At 39.0% G+C, this 21,816-nt stretch overlaps 1 protein-coding gene across 6 annotated transcripts in view; it reads right to left on the reverse strand.

Moving 5' to 3' along the window:
* LOC129369261 (ephrin type-B receptor 3-like) overlaps positions 1-17,781 on the reverse strand; it is a 68,071-nt gene extending 50,290 nt beyond the window's left edge. For all 6 annotated transcript variants that reach the window (XM_055044710.1, XM_055044698.1, XM_055044691.1 and 3 more), the window contains exon 1: positions 17,044-17,781. In XM_055044710.1, the coding sequence (XP_054900685.1) occupies positions 17,044-17,107 (64 nt within the window). In that variant the 5' untranslated portion in view covers positions 17,108-17,781. The remainder of the gene's footprint in view (positions 1-17,043) is intronic.
* Between the last annotated feature and the right edge of the window lie 4,035 nt (positions 17,782-21,816).

Raw genomic sequence — 21,816 nt, forward strand, 5'->3', positions numbered from 1 at the left:
AAAGATGGTTACTTCCTGTTCAGCCCGGAACAGCTGCCCCTGTGACTGCAGCAAGGGGCAAAGCCCCAATGCGGTCCACATTTTCCACATGCCGGTGGCTTCCAATTACTTTAAAATAGTTTACAAAAAATACTGTGGCAGTAGAAACCAACAGTCTTTGAGGTTTGCTTGTTTAATTTCTCTTTCTCCTTGGAAACATTATAAACAAAATATCACATCTGGGAGAACGGGACTCGCGATTACCATAGATTGCGACTAAATACACTAAAAGCTATCTTTTGGCTCAGTGAGCAAGAACTAATGATTTATGAAGACACTGCAGGTTAATTATCAAGGAAGTTATCATCACCAGTTATTTTACTTTGCTGGTAAGCCCTCTTTTGCCTGTGTGAAAACAAAAACTTTCAGAAATTTTAGTGGATGAGCTCCACCCTGTGATCAAATAAATATTATCACAGCCTCAATCTTTTGTGCTTTTTTTTCTAAAGAGGGAATAAGAGAAGTAGATGACGTGCGAACCCCGGCTGGCTGGTGCCTCTTACATCAGCTTTTTATACATACACAGGTATTGTCAGACTTTACCTGCTTTCCGTGCCATTGGCTTTTCAGAAACCAAAAACAAAAGGGACTGTGGGACAGTTAAAGTAAAGAATGCAACCAGCCAGGTCAGTGTTAGTGAAGGTACACACCCTTACTGTAACTATGTCAGAGTGCCTTCTTTTTTGTCTTTACATGTGAAAAAATGTGTTTGTAAGTAGAACAGGATCTGATTTTAAGAAAGGAAGTCGTACATGCAAAATGCAATGCAGCAGGAAATGAATTAATTATATTATTCTATTTGTCACTGTTGTATTTGTTGCTTCCTCTTGGCCAGGACTCCCTGGCCAAGATTTTTATGCTGGTAAATTAAAGGTTAAACAAAAATAAATTTAAAAAAAATTACCAAGATGCACTTAAGCATTTCATCCTTTCAAGACCGAACATCTACAAAGGTGGATTATGCATCATTATTCACATGGTTCTATTCTTTCTTTTTCCCAAATTCTTCCTTCCTTTCTCGTCGGCTTCTCTTTGTTCCTACTTTTATGACCGGCTCTCCCTTTCATACATATGGCTACTGCTCCCATTTGTCTTGATCCCTTCCTTCTTCCTTGATGTGGGTTTCTTAGCTTTAAATATCTAGCCACCTTTTAAACTTTTAACTGGAATACTTAATGTTTCTGCAAAACCGCCATACCGGAGCTTCTTTTTGTTGGCAGCACAAACTTTTTTTTTTTTTTTTTTACATGAGCAACATTTTATAGCCTATGATGATAAACAGCTGTATGCTTAGATTTTACAAAGAAAGGCTGAGTTTTTTTGGTGCCAGGCTTTACATCTCAGGTTAGTGGTGTGAAATAAGCGTTTATTTATTATTTGGAAACATTAATTTAAAGTAAAAGGTGAGGGGGAGCTAATCACTTTGAGCTCTTTTTCTAACACTACCTATCTGCTAATGGCTTGATAATATTAATCACACTGATCTGTTTTAGGTGGATGCTGTGTATCATGCTATCTTTACCTCTCCTCTTCTCCTCTTTGGGCATCTATCCTTAATCACAGCTGTGTTAATTAATCTTACACTTGGCTGCAGTAATGACTTGTTAGATGTACTCAGCGCAAATGGACTTTGTTTCTTTGGTAGCTAAAATCACCTGTGAAGAACCAGTATGTAGAAAAGGATAGAAGAAAATGTAGTAAGAGAATGTTATGTACTATTACTAAAAATGAACAATTACTGTATGTATTTTATGTTTTCTGTAACATCTTCTCATAAGTGTAGTACTAGTTTTTCACGGAACATAGCTTGGAATACTAAAACACTAACAACAATGGTACAACTGCAGGCAGCATTATATTATATTATATGTTATATTAACAACATAAAGTTGTGAAAGTTGTTAATATTGTCTTTAAACAAAGTCAATGTTCTCAAGGTACAAATTGCATCGCAAGTGTCTAAAAAAATAATGTTTTATTGTGACTTCTTTTAGGTCAAAAATCGAAAAGGTTAAAAAAAGTCAAGTCAACAAAAACAAAAAAATATAATAAAGAATGTTAATTTTGCTTTTCATTTGCTCATTCCAAGCCTAGATAAAGAGGTGCAACTGTAACATAAAAAATACAAATTTAGACTAGGAAGTTAATTTGTAGTTCCATAGAATTAAATACACTTGTCCAATTATTTGGTTTAAATGGCATTGTCACTTAGAGACTTGTAGCAACTTTCAGGACAACCAAAAGCTGTTTACTAAGAAACTGGAAACAGTGGGAATTAGTGGGAAAAGCAATGCTAAGGCAACATTAACATAACTGTCACTTGTACTGTTCTGTTACACTGTTAACTTGTTCCTCTCAATCATGTAACACAGCAAGCCAATTGTGGGGAAAGCGACATAAAACCAAAGTATTGTTGTGGTTACTTGCACAGAAACTGGCGGTGGCTATGCACAAAACAATAAATGTGTACATTTTCATATACTGAAGTTTTAGAAATATTTCTGCTGTAAAGCATCTTCAAATGCATCATTTGTGTGTGTGTGTGTGTGTGTGTGTGTGCGTGTGTTTTTTAAGCAACATTTTTATTTGTTTGTGTACAAACAAGTGCTAACCCAAAATAAAGTCATAGTTTTGCAAAATAACATGGCTGTGGAATTAGTTATTGGGCAATTTGGGAGTTGAAAGAATAATTTTTTTGTTTGTTTGTTTTTTTCTGTCTATTCAGTAAACATTTACCATGACCATTTTACTAAATCCCCCAGATGATAACAGGCTTTTTGGATATCTTAATTTTAGAGAAACTCTTTTGCTTTATCTAGGCTTGGAATGAACATAAATAAATAAGAGATATTATTTTTATCCAATCCATGTGTACATTTAAAAACTTGCAAATAAATAAACTGTTAAATTAAAAATGAATGTAAATCACTATTTGCACACATTGACAGAAATTAGGAAATGAAGACCAGACTATGACAGCCCTGACATCCTACAGTGTTTCTAGCCCAGCTCAGCATTATCTGGTCAATCTCATGGTCAGGGATTGGTGGGGTCCCAAACCTTATTACATATTAATGTATTTAACCTATGGAGAACCCTCTCAATAGATAGCCACAGCACAGAATCCCGGCTCTGGGCAATTAAAAGTAATTGACGGATGGACAGACAGAGATCCAAGGCTGCTGGGGTCCATATGGCAGGGGGCTTTTGGAGGCCCACTGCAATTACATAAAGACCTCTGTGCATTGGCATGACACACAGAGAGCCGTCGACAGCAACACAGGAGAGAGAAGGAATAAATCAGGCTGCAGTTAGTCTTTCTTGCAAAGACTGATAAGGACACACATAGCATATACGCACTTACACATGTACAAGTGGCAGGGAGCTAAGTCCCAGAATGCAAAAAATTCACACACCGTGCATAAAATGGAACAGACAGAGGACTTTTGTTCCCTCTAACTGTAAAAACAAGAAATGGAAACACATGTCACCTATAATTGTCAACGAGCCTCACAAGGAAGTCCAACAATCCCAAGGCCAAAAGATTATTCATTTCCTCCTCTGTCATCTAAAGGCATCTTGATGCAGCAGTGTAGATCTCAAAGGAAGACTCTGGCTGTTTGTTGAAACAAGGAAGACAATGTGTCTAAAATGAGTAAGGCTAAAGCTTACTCAAGGTGGGTGAATAATCATTGATAATTTAAAGTGAAGATTTTCTTTTTCTTTTTTCAGTTCACAATTTTTCTGTCTTTTCATTCTCTTATTTACTTTGGGGTATGAAGGAGAGATGTAAGCTACCACAGTTAATGTATTATTCACTCTTTATTGATGTGTAACTAAAACTAACAATTTAGAGGGAATGGGGTATCACCAATTATCCAACACCACCATCTCCACCTTCACTTTCACACACAGTCGCTCTAGCCACAGGGCCGCCAGGCATGCATTGATTAACATGCTGACAGAAAATGCACATTTATGCGTGCAGATGTTTCCCTGTATCTAAGCCATAAACATCTTTCACACATTTATCACTGAGTGTATTTAGAGACCTAAATTAGGCATGTTCATTAAAATGTTGGAATAACACTCCACAACGACACCAAACATCAAAAGTATGTCTACGCCCATTGGTTCTGCATAACAGTGAGTGGGTAGATGAAAATCTTTGTTAGCAAAACTTTAAAAAAAAATAATACAAAAATGAGCTAAATATTTGTTTTCTTCTGTAAGAGGAGAATGGAAACAAGAAATACCAAAATAATATTCGGTTGTCTCTTGATGATAAGTATGTAAACTTGCAGAACCACTTGTTGGTCGATGTGAAAGAGGCAGGATAAGTAAAGCTCCTTCGACAGGGTGTGGATCAGCCTTGACCCAATTAGTGACTTGAACCAGCCAAGACTATAACTGAATCCTTAGAGATTTTAGCTTGTGTATTTGACTCTGGACCACTGTGTTTTGGGCTTCCAAAACCACAACACACAAGGCCACAATAATAAGGACATTTTCCCAAAATGGTGACTTTATCGGTAAATGAAATCAAAAAAAATTCTTTTGAAGAATCTAGATTTTAAGGTTGGCACAAGATACAGAATTACACTACTATGAAAGCTTTGCTTAAAGTAAGTGAATCAATAAAGTGAATAAAATGATGGCTATGACAAAAAAAAAGTCCCTTTTCACTCCCATGACAAATAAGTTGTCTTTCTTTAAACATGCTTTAATGTTCCATGGCTGTCATGGCTCAACACATCCAGGCTGCTCTGGTCTTAGCCTAATGAACAGGTGAAGAATTCCTCAGACAGATGGCAATAGATATAGATTTTTTTTTTAAGTGTGGCCTCATTATCCCATGTGGGGGCACTTTATCCAGTACCACCGAAACACAACACCAGACAGCGTGAGTTGTGTAACGTCAAGGTCAAATTGGGTGTTACACTTTGGTGGTGCACATTGACAAAATAGGGTCTAAAAATTGTCTGGAAGCAGAGCCATTAGTGAGAGACTAATTGGGGGTGGGGAGCAAGTGGTAGGGGTCGAAGCCAAGATTCATAAATAAGTAAGTGCAGGGGCAGCTTGGTCGCTTAATTAACAAAGCGTGAAAAAAGGGTGTGAATCCCATGAGACACCAGCCCAATCTGGTTTGAGGATGGGCAATAGGCAGCAATCCTGTCTGTCTTTGTGGGATTGATTGATAGCATGCTAAATTGAATTTCTAATCATCACCACCCTTTTAGTTTCCGGACCCTTGAGGATTTACAAAGGCCAGAAGTGTCAAAGGAGGCAATGCTTTTGTATACCTGTTTCTAACACTGTTGCCATAAACACTGCACAAAATACGCACATGCACACACACCCACACACACCTAATCAACCTATGTTCGCCTGAGCTTTCCCATCTGCCCAGGGGTTATCTGACCCCCGTGTGTGTTCTCGGTTGCACTTTCATGTGTTTGTCGATTGTTTTCACACTCTATGTCATTTGCCTCACTATTTTAAACCAAGACAAGACTCACACTTAGACACCCTCTTCCACCTAGAGCAACATCTTAAATTACAGGCAACTGCGAAGCATCTGCTTATTTTTTTTAACCACTTTTTCAAAGCTAATTTTTCACATTGTCCAAGCTGACAGCTGGGGAATGCATTTTTTTTTTTTTTTTTTTTTTTTATAAAAGCCTAGGACAATGATGGCATGTTAAAAGTACACACCAAAACCTGTCATGTAAGTGTTGGTCTTTGAAATTCGTTTTCTTTTATTTCCCTTTTCTTTATATTGAGTCCCATTTGGCTTTTGTGAGATGAAGAATACAATTGCAGCCAATAGAATGTGTGAAACTGATATGTATCCCATACCTTTGAGCTGCTACCTTTCCTCTCCAGACACATAACAAGGTGAGGTATATTGACACTGAAGATCTAATTAAGTGCTAGACAGTAACAATACCATCTGTCTCCTACCTGCTTACTGTCAGGGTTGGGATTTTAGCATAGATACAGATTGTGTAGATCAATCCAAACTGACAGACTATAAAGCCTTACTTTACCAAAAGCTACGCTAGTATTGAACTATGTGGTAAAAAAGGAGGGTTTGCTCTTTTCCTATTTTCACTTGTTCAATTCATATTTTTTTGCCTCATCTGCCTATCCCTTGTTATAGCTCACAGTCAATAACTGTGACAGACTGGTGACCTGTGAAAGGTGTATGCCATCCTAGCTTGGTGCAACTCTACAATAATTAAAGGGGAATAAAAAATGGATGGATGGCTGTAAAAGCCACCAATTGGTTCAGTTTATGTTGAATTAAAGCCTGCATCTATGATTTGTGAGCAGAGAGGTTGTGCAAGTTAAAGACTGTGAGTAGGCGTTAGTAAAAGGCATTGGTAAAGAACTGTAGATCTTATATTTCAGGTCCAATTGTGAGGAAGGAAACGTTATTTTCCTAGCCAAGAGTTGGGCCTGTGTGTTGGTAATATGCTGCAGTGCAATTTATTTCCTCAAACAGATCTCAAAATCACAGCCTTCAAAATTATTTTTGACTTAATTTTTTTCTAGACTATCTACTAGAAAAAAATTCATAAATTCAGTGGAAGGGTGGAGTACTATAGGCATCATAGCAAAGATACAATATAGATGAAACTTTGCATCTTGTGATCAGATATTGATATACTACAGAATTATGAAACATATGACTGTAGCTAAAGAGTTAGGAAAACCTTAAAAGATGTATTTGCTGATCTTTTCTGTTTGCACCGTTTCATGCATACTGCCACATAACTTCAAAATGCCACATTTCTGTGAAACCAAAGCAGACAGAAAATAAGGGGGTCTTTGGACTGCCTAGATGTTTCAAACCCCTTCCTTTTCTCTCAATCCTTGAGCTTCCCTGCTGCTCTGGCAAGGCAGGGAAGAAGATCGATTGGGTCTGACAGAAATAAAAAGAACAGAGCCAGCTGATTGATTCATTAGCTGAGCTGTGAATGACTGGTGATTTGTGCTCTGACCCTAACAAGAGGTTGCAAGGGTGAAGATTTTTAGAAGGCCTGAATAAATGTGTTATATTTGGAGATAATTTGTGCATACATTTGTGTGGTTGGGCAATTAAGCAACTGTCATTATTCGTTTGAGTTAGACGTGTGTTCGAGATGGAAATGAGAGGTCAAGAGGGACTCCCATCGAGTGTGAAAGGGGAAAGAGAAGCTGTTTATAGTCTGACTTGGCACAAACGGGAGGGGGTAAATCAATAAAGCCCAGCACTTTCATCTAGCTCAATGTGGTTCACATTATCTGAATAAAAAAGAGGAGCTAACAAGAACCACGTTCAACAAATATAGCAATACACCGAGAAAACAAAAAATTATGAATTATGAGTGGTTTTCTAAAATAATTGCAAACAAAAAATTGTCGCATGCACTGTACTCCTGAGTTAATACTTTAGAACTATCTTTTCCTGCAATTACAGTTTCCTCTCTTTTGAGGTATCTCTCTCTGCTTTGCACATTGAATGCACTTTTCCTCATTCTTCTTCACAATGTGTTAAGGTTATATCTCAGTTAGTTACCCTGAAGAGCATGTTTGTATATTGGCTTTCAAGTCTTAGATTGGATATGATTTTAACTTGGTCATTCTTACTTATATGTCTATATACATATCCCTAAATTATTCCATTGTAGCTCTGATTGTATGGTTGGGCTGTTATCTTGCTGAAGGTGAACCTCAACCCCAGTCTCTTTTAGGATCTGCAGTCTGAGATTGGAATCAGGCATTCTTTATAAACAGCTCTGTGCTTAGTTTGATCTATTTTTCTATCAACTTTAACCAGTTTCCTTGTTTCACCGCATTGCTTACCCACATTTAATCAAGTTCAAGGGGTAGAAATACTGCAATCTAATGCAATGAAAATCTTCTTCATCAGTAGCTGATAGACAATCTTTTAGGAGTTCTGGTTGTATATAACTAATAGTAATGCATCAATCTGACCTCTATCTGCAACTAAAAACAGGGGATTATCTCTTTTACACACATATCTTTATCCATCCATCCATTATCTGTTCACCCTTGTTCCTAGTGGGGTCGGGAGTTGCTGGTGCCCATCTCCAGCTGCGTTCGGGGCGAGAGGTGGGGTACACCCTGGACAGGTCGCCAGTCTGTCACAGGGCAACACAGAAACAACCATGCACACACACTCACATCTCACACCTAGGGAGAATTTGGAAAGACCAATTAACCTAACAGACAGTCATGTTTTTGGACTGTGGGAGGAACATATGTCTTATATATATATATATATATATATATATATATATATATATATATATATATATATATATATATATATATATATATATATATATATATATATGTGCTTGAACATTCTTCATATTGTCCTCTAAGCAGAACACATATTTAAGCCTTTAAAGTTACAATGTCACTTAGACTTCACATCAACCCTGGCTGAGGTTAAATAAATGCTCTTCACAGTGGGCAGCTTCTGAGGAAGGTTGTGGTGGAACCATGGGGATTATGTAAATATCTTCACAAAGGTTGCATGTGATTGGTCCCGCTGCCACTGAAATGTGTTGGATTTGCCTGGGGTTAGCTGAGCAGAGGAGTGTGTTTAGGAAGTTTGGGGGAATCTGCTGAACTGTTGATAATGGAACATGGGTCTGGTTAAACCTGTTGCTGTTACTCATAAAATCCAGAAGAAAAATGATGAAAAACTTTACTGAATAGGAAACAGTTCTTCTTCCCTGAAGGTCTTTTGAGTGCAGCTGGAAAGTGTTTTTGACACGGAGGATAATAAGCATGGCAAGTGTATCAGCATCCTTCTGCAAAAGCCAAACTCAATATGAACAGGACCGCGTTCACACAGTTCACCTCACAAAGAAAAATATTGACCATTTGAGCACTTTTCCAAAATAAATTGCTGTTAATTTTTCCAGACATTTAAGCCCATCCTATCAGTTGATAGCAAAGCTTTTTATTTAAGAAAGTAACAACCTTCACACACAAGCTGACTCAGGATCTCCATTTAAAAATGCACAAGTTGCTTCTTTTTTCTTAAAAGGAATTAGGCCTGGAGCTAAGCTGGTTTTCTCAAAATGTTGAGTTATTAACCATCCAGTTATGGTTCAATTCAGCAAAAAAGTCTACCTTTTCTGCATTCTATTTCCTTCATTTCTCTTTTCTTACATTTAACAAGACCAGTAGAGGCTGAAACCAGGTAATTCCCCTCAAGCCTCAGTGTTTTACAGCTGTGTCCACTCTCCACACAGATGTAATGGGCCCTTTTTAAATAAAAATATCAAAGATCTCTTTCTGCTCCGTTGGCAGAAATTTGTTACAAGAGTCCGAAGCTCGTAAAGAAACAGTAGGAGGAACTGAGCTTGAAAAGCTGCTGGAAGGAGAAATCTACTCTTTTGAGCTCCACCCTTCGAGCCTGTATCATACAGCCTAATAGTTGTCATGTGTCCATTCTCAGTAGTGCGGGTCCAACATGCAAAACCTTTATCTGCAGGCTGGCAGTGGTGCTAAAGAGAAGTCCAGCGTACATCCCTAACATAGCTTATGTGCTGCAGTTATGCTTTGAACATTCTCCACTTGTGAGTTTCAACAGTATTCAGTGTCTAGAAAAAGAATCCATGCCCCTCAACATTTTGTCATTTTACAACCACAAACCCATGCTATATACCCTAACCCAAAGTTAAGTAGAAGCAAAGGGAAACCTGGTATTCATTCAAAAAAAGTGTATTATGAACAATTTTCAGCCCCTTAAATGTGATACCTATTAACACAAATTATTGCAACCAATTTTATTTAGAAGTCACCAAATTAGTAAATAGATTCTACTTGTGTGTACTTCAGCTTTTGCATGAAAGCAGAGGTTTGCCAGCAGACAATACTGAACAAGTGGCGTCAGGAAACCAATGACTGCAATAGACATTTAAGACACTGTGGAAATTATACATTTCAACCAGGGCAAGCCCCTTGAAAGCGCATCACTTCAGCATACAATCTTCATGATGAAACATGGTGAAAGCAACATCATGGTGTAGGGAGGCTTGTCTCCAATGGGGCAGAGAAGCTAGTCATTAAATCAAAATGTGAAAAGGATAACATGAAGCAATTTGAAAACTCCAATATAAATATGATGGAAAAGTTATATTTTCTTGTATCTACCAATAAGCAGAAGGTAAGCTGCACAATCTTTTTTTTTTTTTTTTTACAAAATACGCACCATCTTTCAATGATATTTTTATGCACTGCTGAAATTAGAAGGACCCCAGGAGATTGATTGTTTTATGACTATTGTTAAAGAACAAGACTTGCCGAGGGATGTGAGGTCCGCCTAAAAATATTCCATGTGGGGATCAGTTCTTGGCCTGTGGGTGGAGGTCATGGGGCGTGGGTTTGCTGTGGGTGGAAATCTCAGCAGGTACTAACTCAGTAATAATCTGGACAGTTTGACACATGGTAATCTCAGCTGCGCTTTATGGGCATCCGGTGCAGACAGGGGCTATAAAACATCAACTCTGATGGCCATTAATATTACACTGAACATTTCACCAGCATTTTGAAAGTCGTTTATATATTTTGGTGAGAACCTCGGAGAAGGCCCTTGCCTATAGTAGCTTCCTTTCATCTGTACTTCTAGAGGAACCTTCAATATAAGCTGATTTTTTGACTAAAACCATAAACAGCCAAAGTGTACAATAAGTCAACTAACTTAATTATTTTCCCACACACTAAGTTCTAAACACAGATGAGGGAATGTAAGTCTAAAAGTGTTTGTTTTCTCTAACCAATTGTGCGTGGATTATCTACAGTTGCAATGAAAACAAAAGTCACTCTGGTATTACCCAACCTTCTTTTTCATTTATAAATGTTAAAATAGTATATCCTTCCCTCTATGCAGTTATCACGTTACATCTTTTTTTAATCCTCCTCACTTGACACCCAGACACACTGCACCCCCAGCAATGCACACACATAAAAACACTCCCCTATCTACGTATCCCAACCAATAAACACACTCCTTCTGTTTAGATGTACCACCCATCTTGCACTCCCTGCAAGCGCAAAATCTCTCCCTTGCTCTCTTTCACTCCCTCCGTCTGTGTCTCTTCCTTTCTGTCTCTGTCGTTCCGCTCGGCCGCCTGCAGACAGCAGTGGTGTTTGCGTGTGTGCGTGTGTGTGAAAGAGAGACAGAGACTGTGTGCGTGCATGGTGGGCAGGCTCAGAGACATTCCCCCTCCCATGCTTGCTCTCAACAGTGGGTGTCAAAGACCTGCCATCCCACAAGGCCCCTCTGTTGAATGCCAGGATAGACTTCCCAAACAAATGTCACACAAATGATTCGTCCATAAAAACTGTATACCTACTCTGAAATTTTGAGTGCTTCAAATGGAAATTCTGCTTGGGAAGCCACTCATGCCACTTCAAACTACTAAAAATAGTTTGTAAATGAATACTGATATATAGTGACAAAGGTGATAAAATCTGGAAACACTGGTCACATTCATTTAACTTCTTTCTCAAACCTACATCTAGTTAAGTAAGATTGATGACACAGTAACTTGTCACCGTCGTGTGGATGAAATATGCCTGCCTCATAGATGACAAGGTCATAAAATTAATGGAAATACATGCAGAATATTTAAATATGCTGCAATCAGATGTAGTGTTGGGAGTAAGATGGACCAAATCACGACATAAAAGATCGACTGTGTACTTTTAAGAATCTAAAATGTAAGAAGCAACTGCTTTTTGATAGCCATGAGGTTTTATGAGATTCTTACAGGATAATTACTCTGACTAACAATGCCAGTTTTGCAGTTTTTATGCATGGATTTAAAAAATAAATGTAAGATATTTACTGTATTTTATCTTACATGGATAAGCAATAAGTCAGGCTACTGCTTAAATAAAATTACATCACAATTACAATTTTAACAATGTTATCTTAAGAATGTATTTATTGTTTTATAATTATTATTTTAATAGACAAACTTGAGTAAAAAACCCACCATGTAAATCAAGAAGTGTATATAGTATGTAATACCACTTTTTTCAGTTGTCCACCTTATAAGGAAACACAAGTGTGACAAGGTGATATTAAGAGATAAGTTTGTTGGGCTATATAAAGTGGTGTGTGACTTGTCTGTCACTGCTTAAGAGACCTACTGTCTTTGAAGATGAGTGACAGGCTGTAACTTTCACAGTTTGAAATGTCCCCCAATACACTATTTTATTCACACTTTTAAGTAAACAAAGAGCAGCTGAGCCTTCTTTCAGCCAGTTACCGGGCAGTGTGTATCAAAACCATCGTGCTTCATGACACTGGAGAAAATTGGTAGTAGAATCCTTTTGAAAGGACTATTTAGAACAATTTTTAAAAAGTTTGATACACAAAATTTACTGATGCAGAGTCTTAAAGTTCTAAAAGAGTACTTCAATTTCTTTCTCGCTGTCCTACTCTCACTAGTTTTCCCATACCATCCTTTCCCAGGTGAACCGACACCCCTATGGACCGAATACGGCAGCAAATTAACTGCATATAAAATTCCAGTGTGGCGATGTTAATTCATGAGCCATCGGTAGGTGAGCACGAGTGCTTGTTACATGCCTGCTCGATCTGAAAAAGACTGTCAACTCTGCTGCAGATCTCCGGGCCCATGACCCAAATCCGCCCCTCAGACCCATCACCAGCACGCTTCTCCCACAGCACCCCGCCCCAGCTCCTCAAAATGTCGTCATCCACTCCTCCATTTTCCCCCCAGAACGCCCCATACACCAATCTGAATCTAAGTCAAAGTACATCTGTTCAACATGGCGTCAGTCTATAGCATATGACCCGATGACTGGCTTGAATCCCCTGCAGAGTTCAGTATAAAGGGACACTGACGAGGGTGACAGACTGGCACAGTTGTTGTATCTCATCTCTTTTTATAATTTCTTTTTACTGTTACAAACAGCACGGATGATAATCCCAAAAAATATTTTAAGGTACAGTAAGTGATGAAAATTTTTAAAACTTCTGCTGACAGAGACAGATAGATAGATAGATAGATAGATAGATAGATAGATAGATAGATAGATAGATAGATAGATAGATAGATAGATAGATAGATAGATAGATAGATAGATAGATAGATAGATAGATAGATAGATAGATAGATAGATAGATAGATAGATAGATAGATAGATAGATAGATAGATAGATAGATAGATAGATAGATAGATAGATAGATAGATAGATAGATAGATAGATAGATCAGTTTAAGTGTCTGAATGACTTTGCTTTTATTTTGCAAATTCACTTTCACGCCTCTTTAGCCCGATTCCACTCAGCCCTTGAATAGCCTGTGTAATAGCCACCACAGTCACTAATACTTCCCTTTGTTACTCCAACGGAGACCCTAAATACATTTGTTCAGTAATTTGCGTCTGAATGTCATGTAGAGGAGATCCCAGAGAAAAGTTTGACACAGCAGCTTCCCCGCGTGAGCCCCGCTGAGGGCCCACACAGCCAGATCCTGCGTCTATAAGCATGGAGGCCTTATGGCACACCGAGCACGCCGGACAAATGGCCCCCACTTACTCTCTTTATTGCGAAGGTTAATTGTTCTTCGCGATCAGCGAGACGCCTCAAATGATCTATTGAACTAAATTGTATCTTTTATTTCTTATTGTAGAAGCGACTAAGTTTTACTAAGTATTTTTTAGGTCTGTTTTAAAGATAAGCAACAAAGTGCATACCTTTAAAATATTGCTTTAATTAAATTGCGTCAAGTTTCTGTATTTCATATTGTTCATTTTAATGTAAAACTCAATCTTTTTTTCTTTTTTTTTTTTTTTTTTTTTACATCGGAACGATGACGACGGTCAGGTCAGGGCGGGTATCCCTTGTCAGAGCGAGGGGGAGACAGAGGAGAGAAATAAATCATGTGAGAACCGTTCGATGAGAAATGTGCCAATTGAAAACAGGCACAAGAAAACTCCTGTGGAGGTGTGATCTCACCCACATAAAAACATGAACGTGCGCCACAAAGGGCCTGCTTGTGCGTAATCGTGCCACGAAATAAACAGCCATAAATAGAAGGGAAAAAAAGGCACAGAGCGGGGAAATCCTGAGCGGTGACTGTAATGTCCGCCTGTCTTTGTTTAGACATAAAATGTTGGGGGCCGAGTTGAAAATTCGCATTAAACTAAAGTCACACGTAGGCTATACTACTTAAGAAAAAAACGTATCACTTGGAGTAAGTTTCTTCCATCTTAAATATGAACATAAACGCAAAACTGCCCGTAATTCAAGCATTTGTGGCTTTAATATAAAGCAGCGGGGCATTAAGTGGAAGAGTACCAAAGTGTCCTGGGTATTATTAAGTTCTGGTTAGTACGTTTTGTTTTTGCTTTCTTCCTCCTCCCATCACAGGTAATTTACACCGAATGGTAAGCAAACTGCCTCTGCAACCACAGCGGACTGTCATCGAAGCAATTTGTCTCCTCGGCTTTCCAGCAGCTGAAGGTTCAACAAGCCAAGGCCTCATGCATGCAGCTATTCCCCACCGAGGAATACGCTGACCCTAATGGGCACCGCAACAAGCCACGCCGCGCTTTGATCAAAGCAAGAACGGCATGGATTTGTAATCTAATTAAGACCAATGAAATAAAAATAAAAAAATAAAAAGAGAGAGAGAAAAAGAGAGAGAGAGGGAAAAAAACGAGACAAGCAGTAAAAAAGTACCATAAAAGATGATTCCTTAATTTGAAAATGAATCAGCTTGACGTCCCATCATTCAGCACAATGCGTAGACAAATTGAAAGACAAATAGCACATTATAAGCAAAGCACCTATTATTAGGATTTTTTTAGATTATCTTTTTTCTCTCTCTCTCTTAAGCAATCACGTTTACCGAAACCTCTCCGTGTAATTGTGTCATAATTGCATTACAGACAGTAAACTCCATCTGCAGGATGAAAGACCCCAGTTTCATTATTGCATTTCACGTAACTCGTTATGCACAAGAAACAGCACGGAAAGGAAAACATTAATTATTTCCTCGCGAGTGTCGCCCCGAATGCCCCGACGACCCGGAGGAGACGCGCTCCGCTCCCTGGTCGATTCCTCCTGTTTCCCTCGACCTTGTTGTGCTCACGGTGCACCAGAAACAAGTTCCAGCAGGGGCCCATAAATCATCAGCTTGTATTAAAAATCCTAACAACGCCTTCAACCTGGTCAATCGGGTGCAATTCATGGCATAGGTCACGCAGGGAGTAGACTGTTATAACGAAATAGTTCAAAAACACGAAGCACGACTCGAAGCTGCGCGAACCGAGAACACTTTCTTTCTGTTATTCCCCATAATGTCCGCCTGCATCTCCCTTTCTAACTCCCCAAGAATTCACTCGTTCGTTCAAGCCATGTGTTTTAAGTCAGCGGTTCCCAACTGGGGTCCGGTGACCCGCGAGGGTCAGAGAGAAGGAGCCAGGGGGTCGCAAGGAAAATAATCGCCAACATTTTGCCCAGAGGAAGTCTGACGAACCAATAAAATGCATTTGGGTAAGTTCTTTCTCATGGCAAGCCGTTTAAGAAATCAACGTGTTTTTTTTTTCCCCAGACAGGGTTCCATTGTTTTTCCTGTATATTTTTGTTTGCCAGGTTCGGGCAAATTAAGAAAATGCGAGAGTGAAAAATAAGTAACAATACTTTGGTTCACAAAAGTAGCACGAGACATTTTCTTGGGACTTTATGAATAACATCCCTAGTTTGAATACAGCCATCGCTTAATTCACAAAACGGTTTCAGAATGCCCTCCAATCCTCTCTCCAATGAAGTATTGTAAAATACATAAATATTTCAATGAAAGCCCCAATTCATTTGCGGTTACACGACAAACTTTCCAGGTGGGTTGTGCAGTCAGATCGGGAAATAAACAGAATAAAAAAATAAAAAGTGCTCACTGAACCAGTGGCCCACTGTCCTACTTTCCTACTGGCATCGGAAACTAAAGTGCGCCTTGCCTGAAAACCAAGCATCCAGAGTTCAGGCTCCGGGCCCCTTTCTCTCAGCCTTTTTCCTATCATTTCTCACAAGTAACATGGGGAGATGCACAAAACGGTACTAAGCAAGAGAGAAAGAGAGTGATTTGCTTAAAGAAACGACAGATTGAGTTTCCCATTGATTTTACGCACTTAAAACATCAGGACTCAGCTAAAACAGATTGTCCTCTGTCGAAACAAATTACTGTAAATAACCAATCAATACTGTATTATATATATATATATATATATATATATATATATATATATATATATATATATATATATGTATAAACATACTATTTGCAAAACTTTTTAGTCATCTTGATTTTCATTCTAAAGTTTGACAATTTTGAAAGTTCGCAGGGCCTAAACTTTTTATGCTGTATTTTCACTTTTTTCTGTCATTTCTTCTCTTTTCTAAGACCATTAAACTGATTCGGAGTCCAGATGTCAAAAGACCACACATGCAAACAAGCCTAAAATACACGCAGCCGACCTGAAGGGAAAGTGGCAGTGGGGTGGGGGGCGGGCTGGTGGTGGAGAGGCCGCCGCCACTCCCCGATGAGACCTGCTGTGTGTAGCTAATTTCCCTTGAAGTGAAGAAAAAAAGCAAGCAAATTGCTATCTGAACTTTACAAAACAAAGTAAATAAACAAATAAAATAAAGACCGTCTATTTATAATGTATAATTGGAAGGCGCGAGCTTTAATTGGGGCAAACAATTGCATGTTGAATGAAGCCTGTCTTCACCGGTGCGCAAACTCCTCAAAAACAGTTACTTGAAAAAGAAATACTTTAGTTTTAATTTTTGAATGGAGACAAATAAGAATCGAGAAAGTGGATCAAGATGAGCTTTCGGGGTCCTACTAATTTGGAGTGGTGAAAAAAAAAACGCTCAGAGGCGAGCCTGCGACGCACCACAACACCAACAGAACAGAAAAGAAAAAAAGATCTTACCTTCAACGGCGGAGACCACGGACACCAAGAGGCTGCATAAGAGCAGAAAGTAATCCATTGTCATAAAGTGCTCAACTTGGACATGAACACAGAGCCGCGGCTGAGAAGAGTGTGGAGGTACAAAACAATCCCGGGGTGACCCAACGCTCCACGCGCCCCCAGTTCCGTCCTAGTCCCAGTTGCTGCGTCAATGCTCCAGGCTCAGAGTTATCCTCATTCAACAAAACACTCAGAGGTGAGAGTTCGCAGAGGATTGCCCTGTCCTCGGAACAAAACGTGTAAAAGCAGAAGCCCTTGTCGCTTTTTGTGTTATTTTCACTGATCCCCAATGCGCCCTATTAAACCAGAGAGCACGCAGGCAGCGGGTGCAAGTCTCCTAGTCCCTTTCCTGCGCACTGAGCAAACTGACCGAGAGCAGTTAGTCCAGTCCGCGGTCACCATCCAGACAGCATTCCCGTTTGGAGACTCTGCTACAAAACATCAACCTGCTCCGGGAGATTCCACAATACTTTTTCTTTTCTTTTCTGCTGGTCAGAACAGAGGTATCAGAGCCATGGCGAGTGGTCCCATATGAGCATGTGGGCGCTCACGTGCGTCCGCAACCCAGTGGTATTCCCGTAAAGAAAACAGCCGCGCAGTTCACAGATATTTATTCCCTGAGCGAATCTTTCCTCTTCTGGCTGCTCCGTTAAGCCGTCTGTCTCGCTCGGATCGTGCACAGGAATGAAGCTCCAGAGAGAGGAGGAATAAGGAGAGTGAGGAGAGTCAGAGAGAGAGAGAGAGAGAAAGAAAGAGAGAGAGAGAGAGAGAGAGGGAGAAAGAGAGACACAGAGAGAGGAGGGGTTACGAGCAGCTGCACTAAAAAATGCCAACCTATAAAATCACTTATCTTAAACTAAAAAGTATTTTTTTCTTAAAAAATCAAAATCCATGTATTTAATTTTGTTAGGATGTTTTTATATATATATCATATCTCTCATACATTCCCCACAATACAGAAATCAATCCCCTTCTCTCTTTTCCACATATTTATGGTATTAAAATAGTTTTCTTCTTTAATATATATGAAAATGCTTTCTTGAACTCATTTGATTTTGCAAATGTTGCCAACCACAAGGTAAATTTGCTCTTTTATTTTTTGTCTATTTGTACCGGGCCACTTTGGCTGATTCTCCTCTAAAGCAATGGACGCACAGCGCCCCCCTGCGGATGCCTTTCATGTTAATAAAGAGGAGCTTTCCGCTCATTTCCTTCAGCCGCAGCACTTTATTCTCAGTTCACAAGATCATTGACATTTAATGGCTGAAACCGAAACCGTCAGTCGAAACCCGCTTATAATTTTTACTCATAATCAAGTTCCTGTAAAATTTTGCCTTTGGTGTAAAACCGCATATATCAACGTCTATCTTTACTGTACGCAATCTGGTAGGACATTCGCCTGAATCGTTGGGGATAATTGTTTATTTTTCCCCGTCATTGAGTGACTTCAAGAAAAGGGGGGACGCCTATCACGACTCACCACCAGACTCTTTTTACAACCTCTCCCCCTTTGAATTGTAGTTCCTTTGGCTTTAAACACTTGTACTGTTATCGAGTCAGAAACAGCAGTCACCAAAGTGAAAAAGAAAAAAAAAAACAAACAACACAAACAAACAAAAGCATCTTCAATCGCGCACGCTTCTTTCGATGTCTTTTGTTGCGACGTTGCTTTAAATGATTTGGTTTCCAGCTAATTCAAAGCAGCTGTTAGAAAGTGAAATTCTCAGTTCCTCCGATTTTTTAGTTTAGTTATTATGTATTTAATTAACTTGACCCCATATTACTATATAAAAAGAAGGTAAGACAAAAGGTGGGACTTAAATCATCACTGAGTTGCCTTGCAAGTTTGACTATAAATTATGATTTCTTAGGCGTTCACTCCTTTCGAAAGTACAACTTCATCTACAGTGAAGTAGATGAAGTTGCCAAAGATTTATTATGTTTTCCGAGTTACAGCAGAACGGTTATGCTTTGAAAGATGTGACGATGTTAATAAGATATACAGTTAACGGATATAAAATTAAGGTATTGTGAAAAATAGAAATGTCAAGTAGACAGATGTAACCATATCTGTTGAATCTCACTGCTGTGTTGTTTGGGCTTACTGGTATAGAAAAAACACGTATTTCCCTCACCTGTGCTTCTAAATGTAATGTAAAGTTGTCGATCCCCCTCTTTAATAAAATTTTATTTCTTGAATAATGTCGTTAAAAATTTCACTTATGTTTGAAAACTTTAAATGAACACAGGAAAACAGTTTTTATGACATCACAGATATCATTATTCTGAGTGATGTGACTGAAATGCATCTTTATTTCAAAGATTCATTTTTTAAAACTTGTAAAATTATTTTATGTTTTATTAATTTTGGTACATGTGTTTGGTGAAATGGCAAAACAGCTGCAGTGACCCTAAATACAGTAATTACAGAATTGTACTAAATGTTCATCTTGAAACAGAAATTGTCACAGTTCCAAGTTATTGATGCACATTGTAAGCAAACCCCCTACCCCCCAAAAAAACAAACAATAATATATAAAAAATACATAACTAAAAAGCAAAATAAATATATAAAATAAGACTTATCAGTTTTGTTCAAGGCAATTATTTTGCAATGTTATTTCAAATATTTATAATTTCATAATGGGAATTCTCAAATTGTGATCAATAATTATTCAGAGAAATTGAAAAAAATATATTTTCTTTACATTTAAAAGATTTTTTTTTCAATGAAAGTGTCGTTTATTTATGATAAGTAGCTGGGTCATATTAGGAGCATCTTTGTTACTCCTAATGCGTGTTGTTTTCTCTTTGGCAGAACATTTGTAGAATCTGGTGCAGTATCACCAGTCTGCCTGAACGGGAAATTATCCAGTCTGGCAAAGTGACGTGAGTAAGAGGAGATGTGGCGACTTCAAAAAAGTTTTTTTTTATTTGTTGCCAAAACCACTAAAGCCCAGACTCCCCTGCCAGATTGCTATTAAAGGTTGACCAGGCGTGCTCTAAGTCATGGCAGCCACCTTCTTAACTTCAGTGTGCTTCCTGTTTTACATAAAGGGAAAGAAGAGTAGCTTTGTGGTAGAAAGCACAATCTTTGTTTTATTTCTCTACTTTTTTCATATTACACAAAACCAGGCAGTAAAAATGAAGGTGTCAGTTCTTTTTTTTATAAGCATGAAAAAAAAATTCTACATATGCTTGGTAAAAGCCAATAAGCTAAAAAAGTTTAATTTTTTCATTTTTTCCCCCAGAACCTAGAAGGTCAACATGATTTTAGCAAACTGTTGTTTTTAGAGAAGGTGTGGTTTTGCTAAATTTAAGCAGAATTATTTATCTACATGTTACAAAATATATTACTTGCTTTTTCTACTAAGAGTCCTCCCACCAAAGGTAACAGGAAAACTATACCATAGGCCTGTTTTTGTATAATGACTGAATTTTACAGCTCTGCGCCATCTGTGCGCTCCGTACACACACATGGCTTATTTTTGGGAATGTTGCATTGACGTTTTCTGCCTGGACACCCACCCTGGCCATTACCCTTTACCGTGCTTTTATTTTGAAGATTTACCTTACCTTTACTCTGTAATTCAGCCCCCATGAGAAAACGGGATATTTTAGCCGCCTTTGGACGCAACCTCTGTGAAACCAAATTGTGGACATTGATTTTGTCCCAGTGCAGCGTTTGATCTGGTTTGAAGTCCGTAATTTGTTTCAAATGCGGGTAAAACAAATGCATATAAACACATACTGCGCACAGACACAAGGAAATGGTCCGCTAAGTGCTCCTGAGAGCGTCCCAGCAGCACCTGGCACACATTAGAAACCCAATAAGCAAAGTGGCAGACATTTTACTGCCATATGGAAATTTCTCAAGCTTGCACCTACTGAGCTCTCGCCAGACCCTTGCTAACCTCATCCATCCTTCCTCCCACTCATCTTGTGCCAGGATATCAGTGTCTCTACTTTCTCTCACACAAAAACACAAGACCTTGTCTGACGCACACTGAACTTCCCTTTCAATTCCTCCCCCTCAAATCACATGCCTGGATGCATGCACAAACACACACACATGGAATCAGCCTATTCAATGTACATAAAACTCCTCCAGACTTCACCACACCAACACACACATACTATGGCTCTCATGTCTGCGTCTGCTCTAATAGCAGCACTAATGTGATGTGAGTGTGAGAGGATCGGTTTACGGTGGCAATATTAACCGAACAGCAAGATCTTGGTTCTGTTTTGAGTGTCTTTTGATGTGTATGTGTGTGTGTGTGTGCGCACTTGAATAAGTGCGAGTGCGAACAAGTGAAGAGGCAAAGTGTATTGGTAGTACTGGTGGAGGAGGAGTTGGTGGTGGGTGGCTCTGGAGAATCTCACAAAAAGCTCAAAGCTGGAATCCAGGAAAAGAGTGTGTTAGCGTGTGTGTGAGCGGAGGTGTGTGCGTGAGTGTTCAAGGGACAACAAGGGGGGCTGTTTGCAATAGTTTTAGGACGGGGATCTAATCCTCCAAGTCTTCACCGCTGAGCAACCACTTAACGCAGGATCCCCAAATTCAGTCCATACTGAACCCGTCCCACATCACCATCACCCACCCTGTTTTGCACAAACACTCACTTGGCTTCATGGCCACTGCCACAACTTCAACAGCAGTTCTGTTGTTAATCCCACCTCCCCTGTAACCTCAACAACTTTCACATTTCTGTCATCGTCTTATCTTAACCCCAA

Source organism: Poeciliopsis prolifica, unplaced genomic scaffold (genome assembly GCF_027474105.1).
Source record: "Poeciliopsis prolifica strain line A6 unplaced genomic scaffold, Auburn_PproV2 SCAFFOLD002, whole genome shotgun sequence".
Taxonomy (NCBI): Eukaryota; Metazoa; Chordata; class Actinopteri; order Cyprinodontiformes; family Poeciliidae; genus Poeciliopsis; species Poeciliopsis prolifica.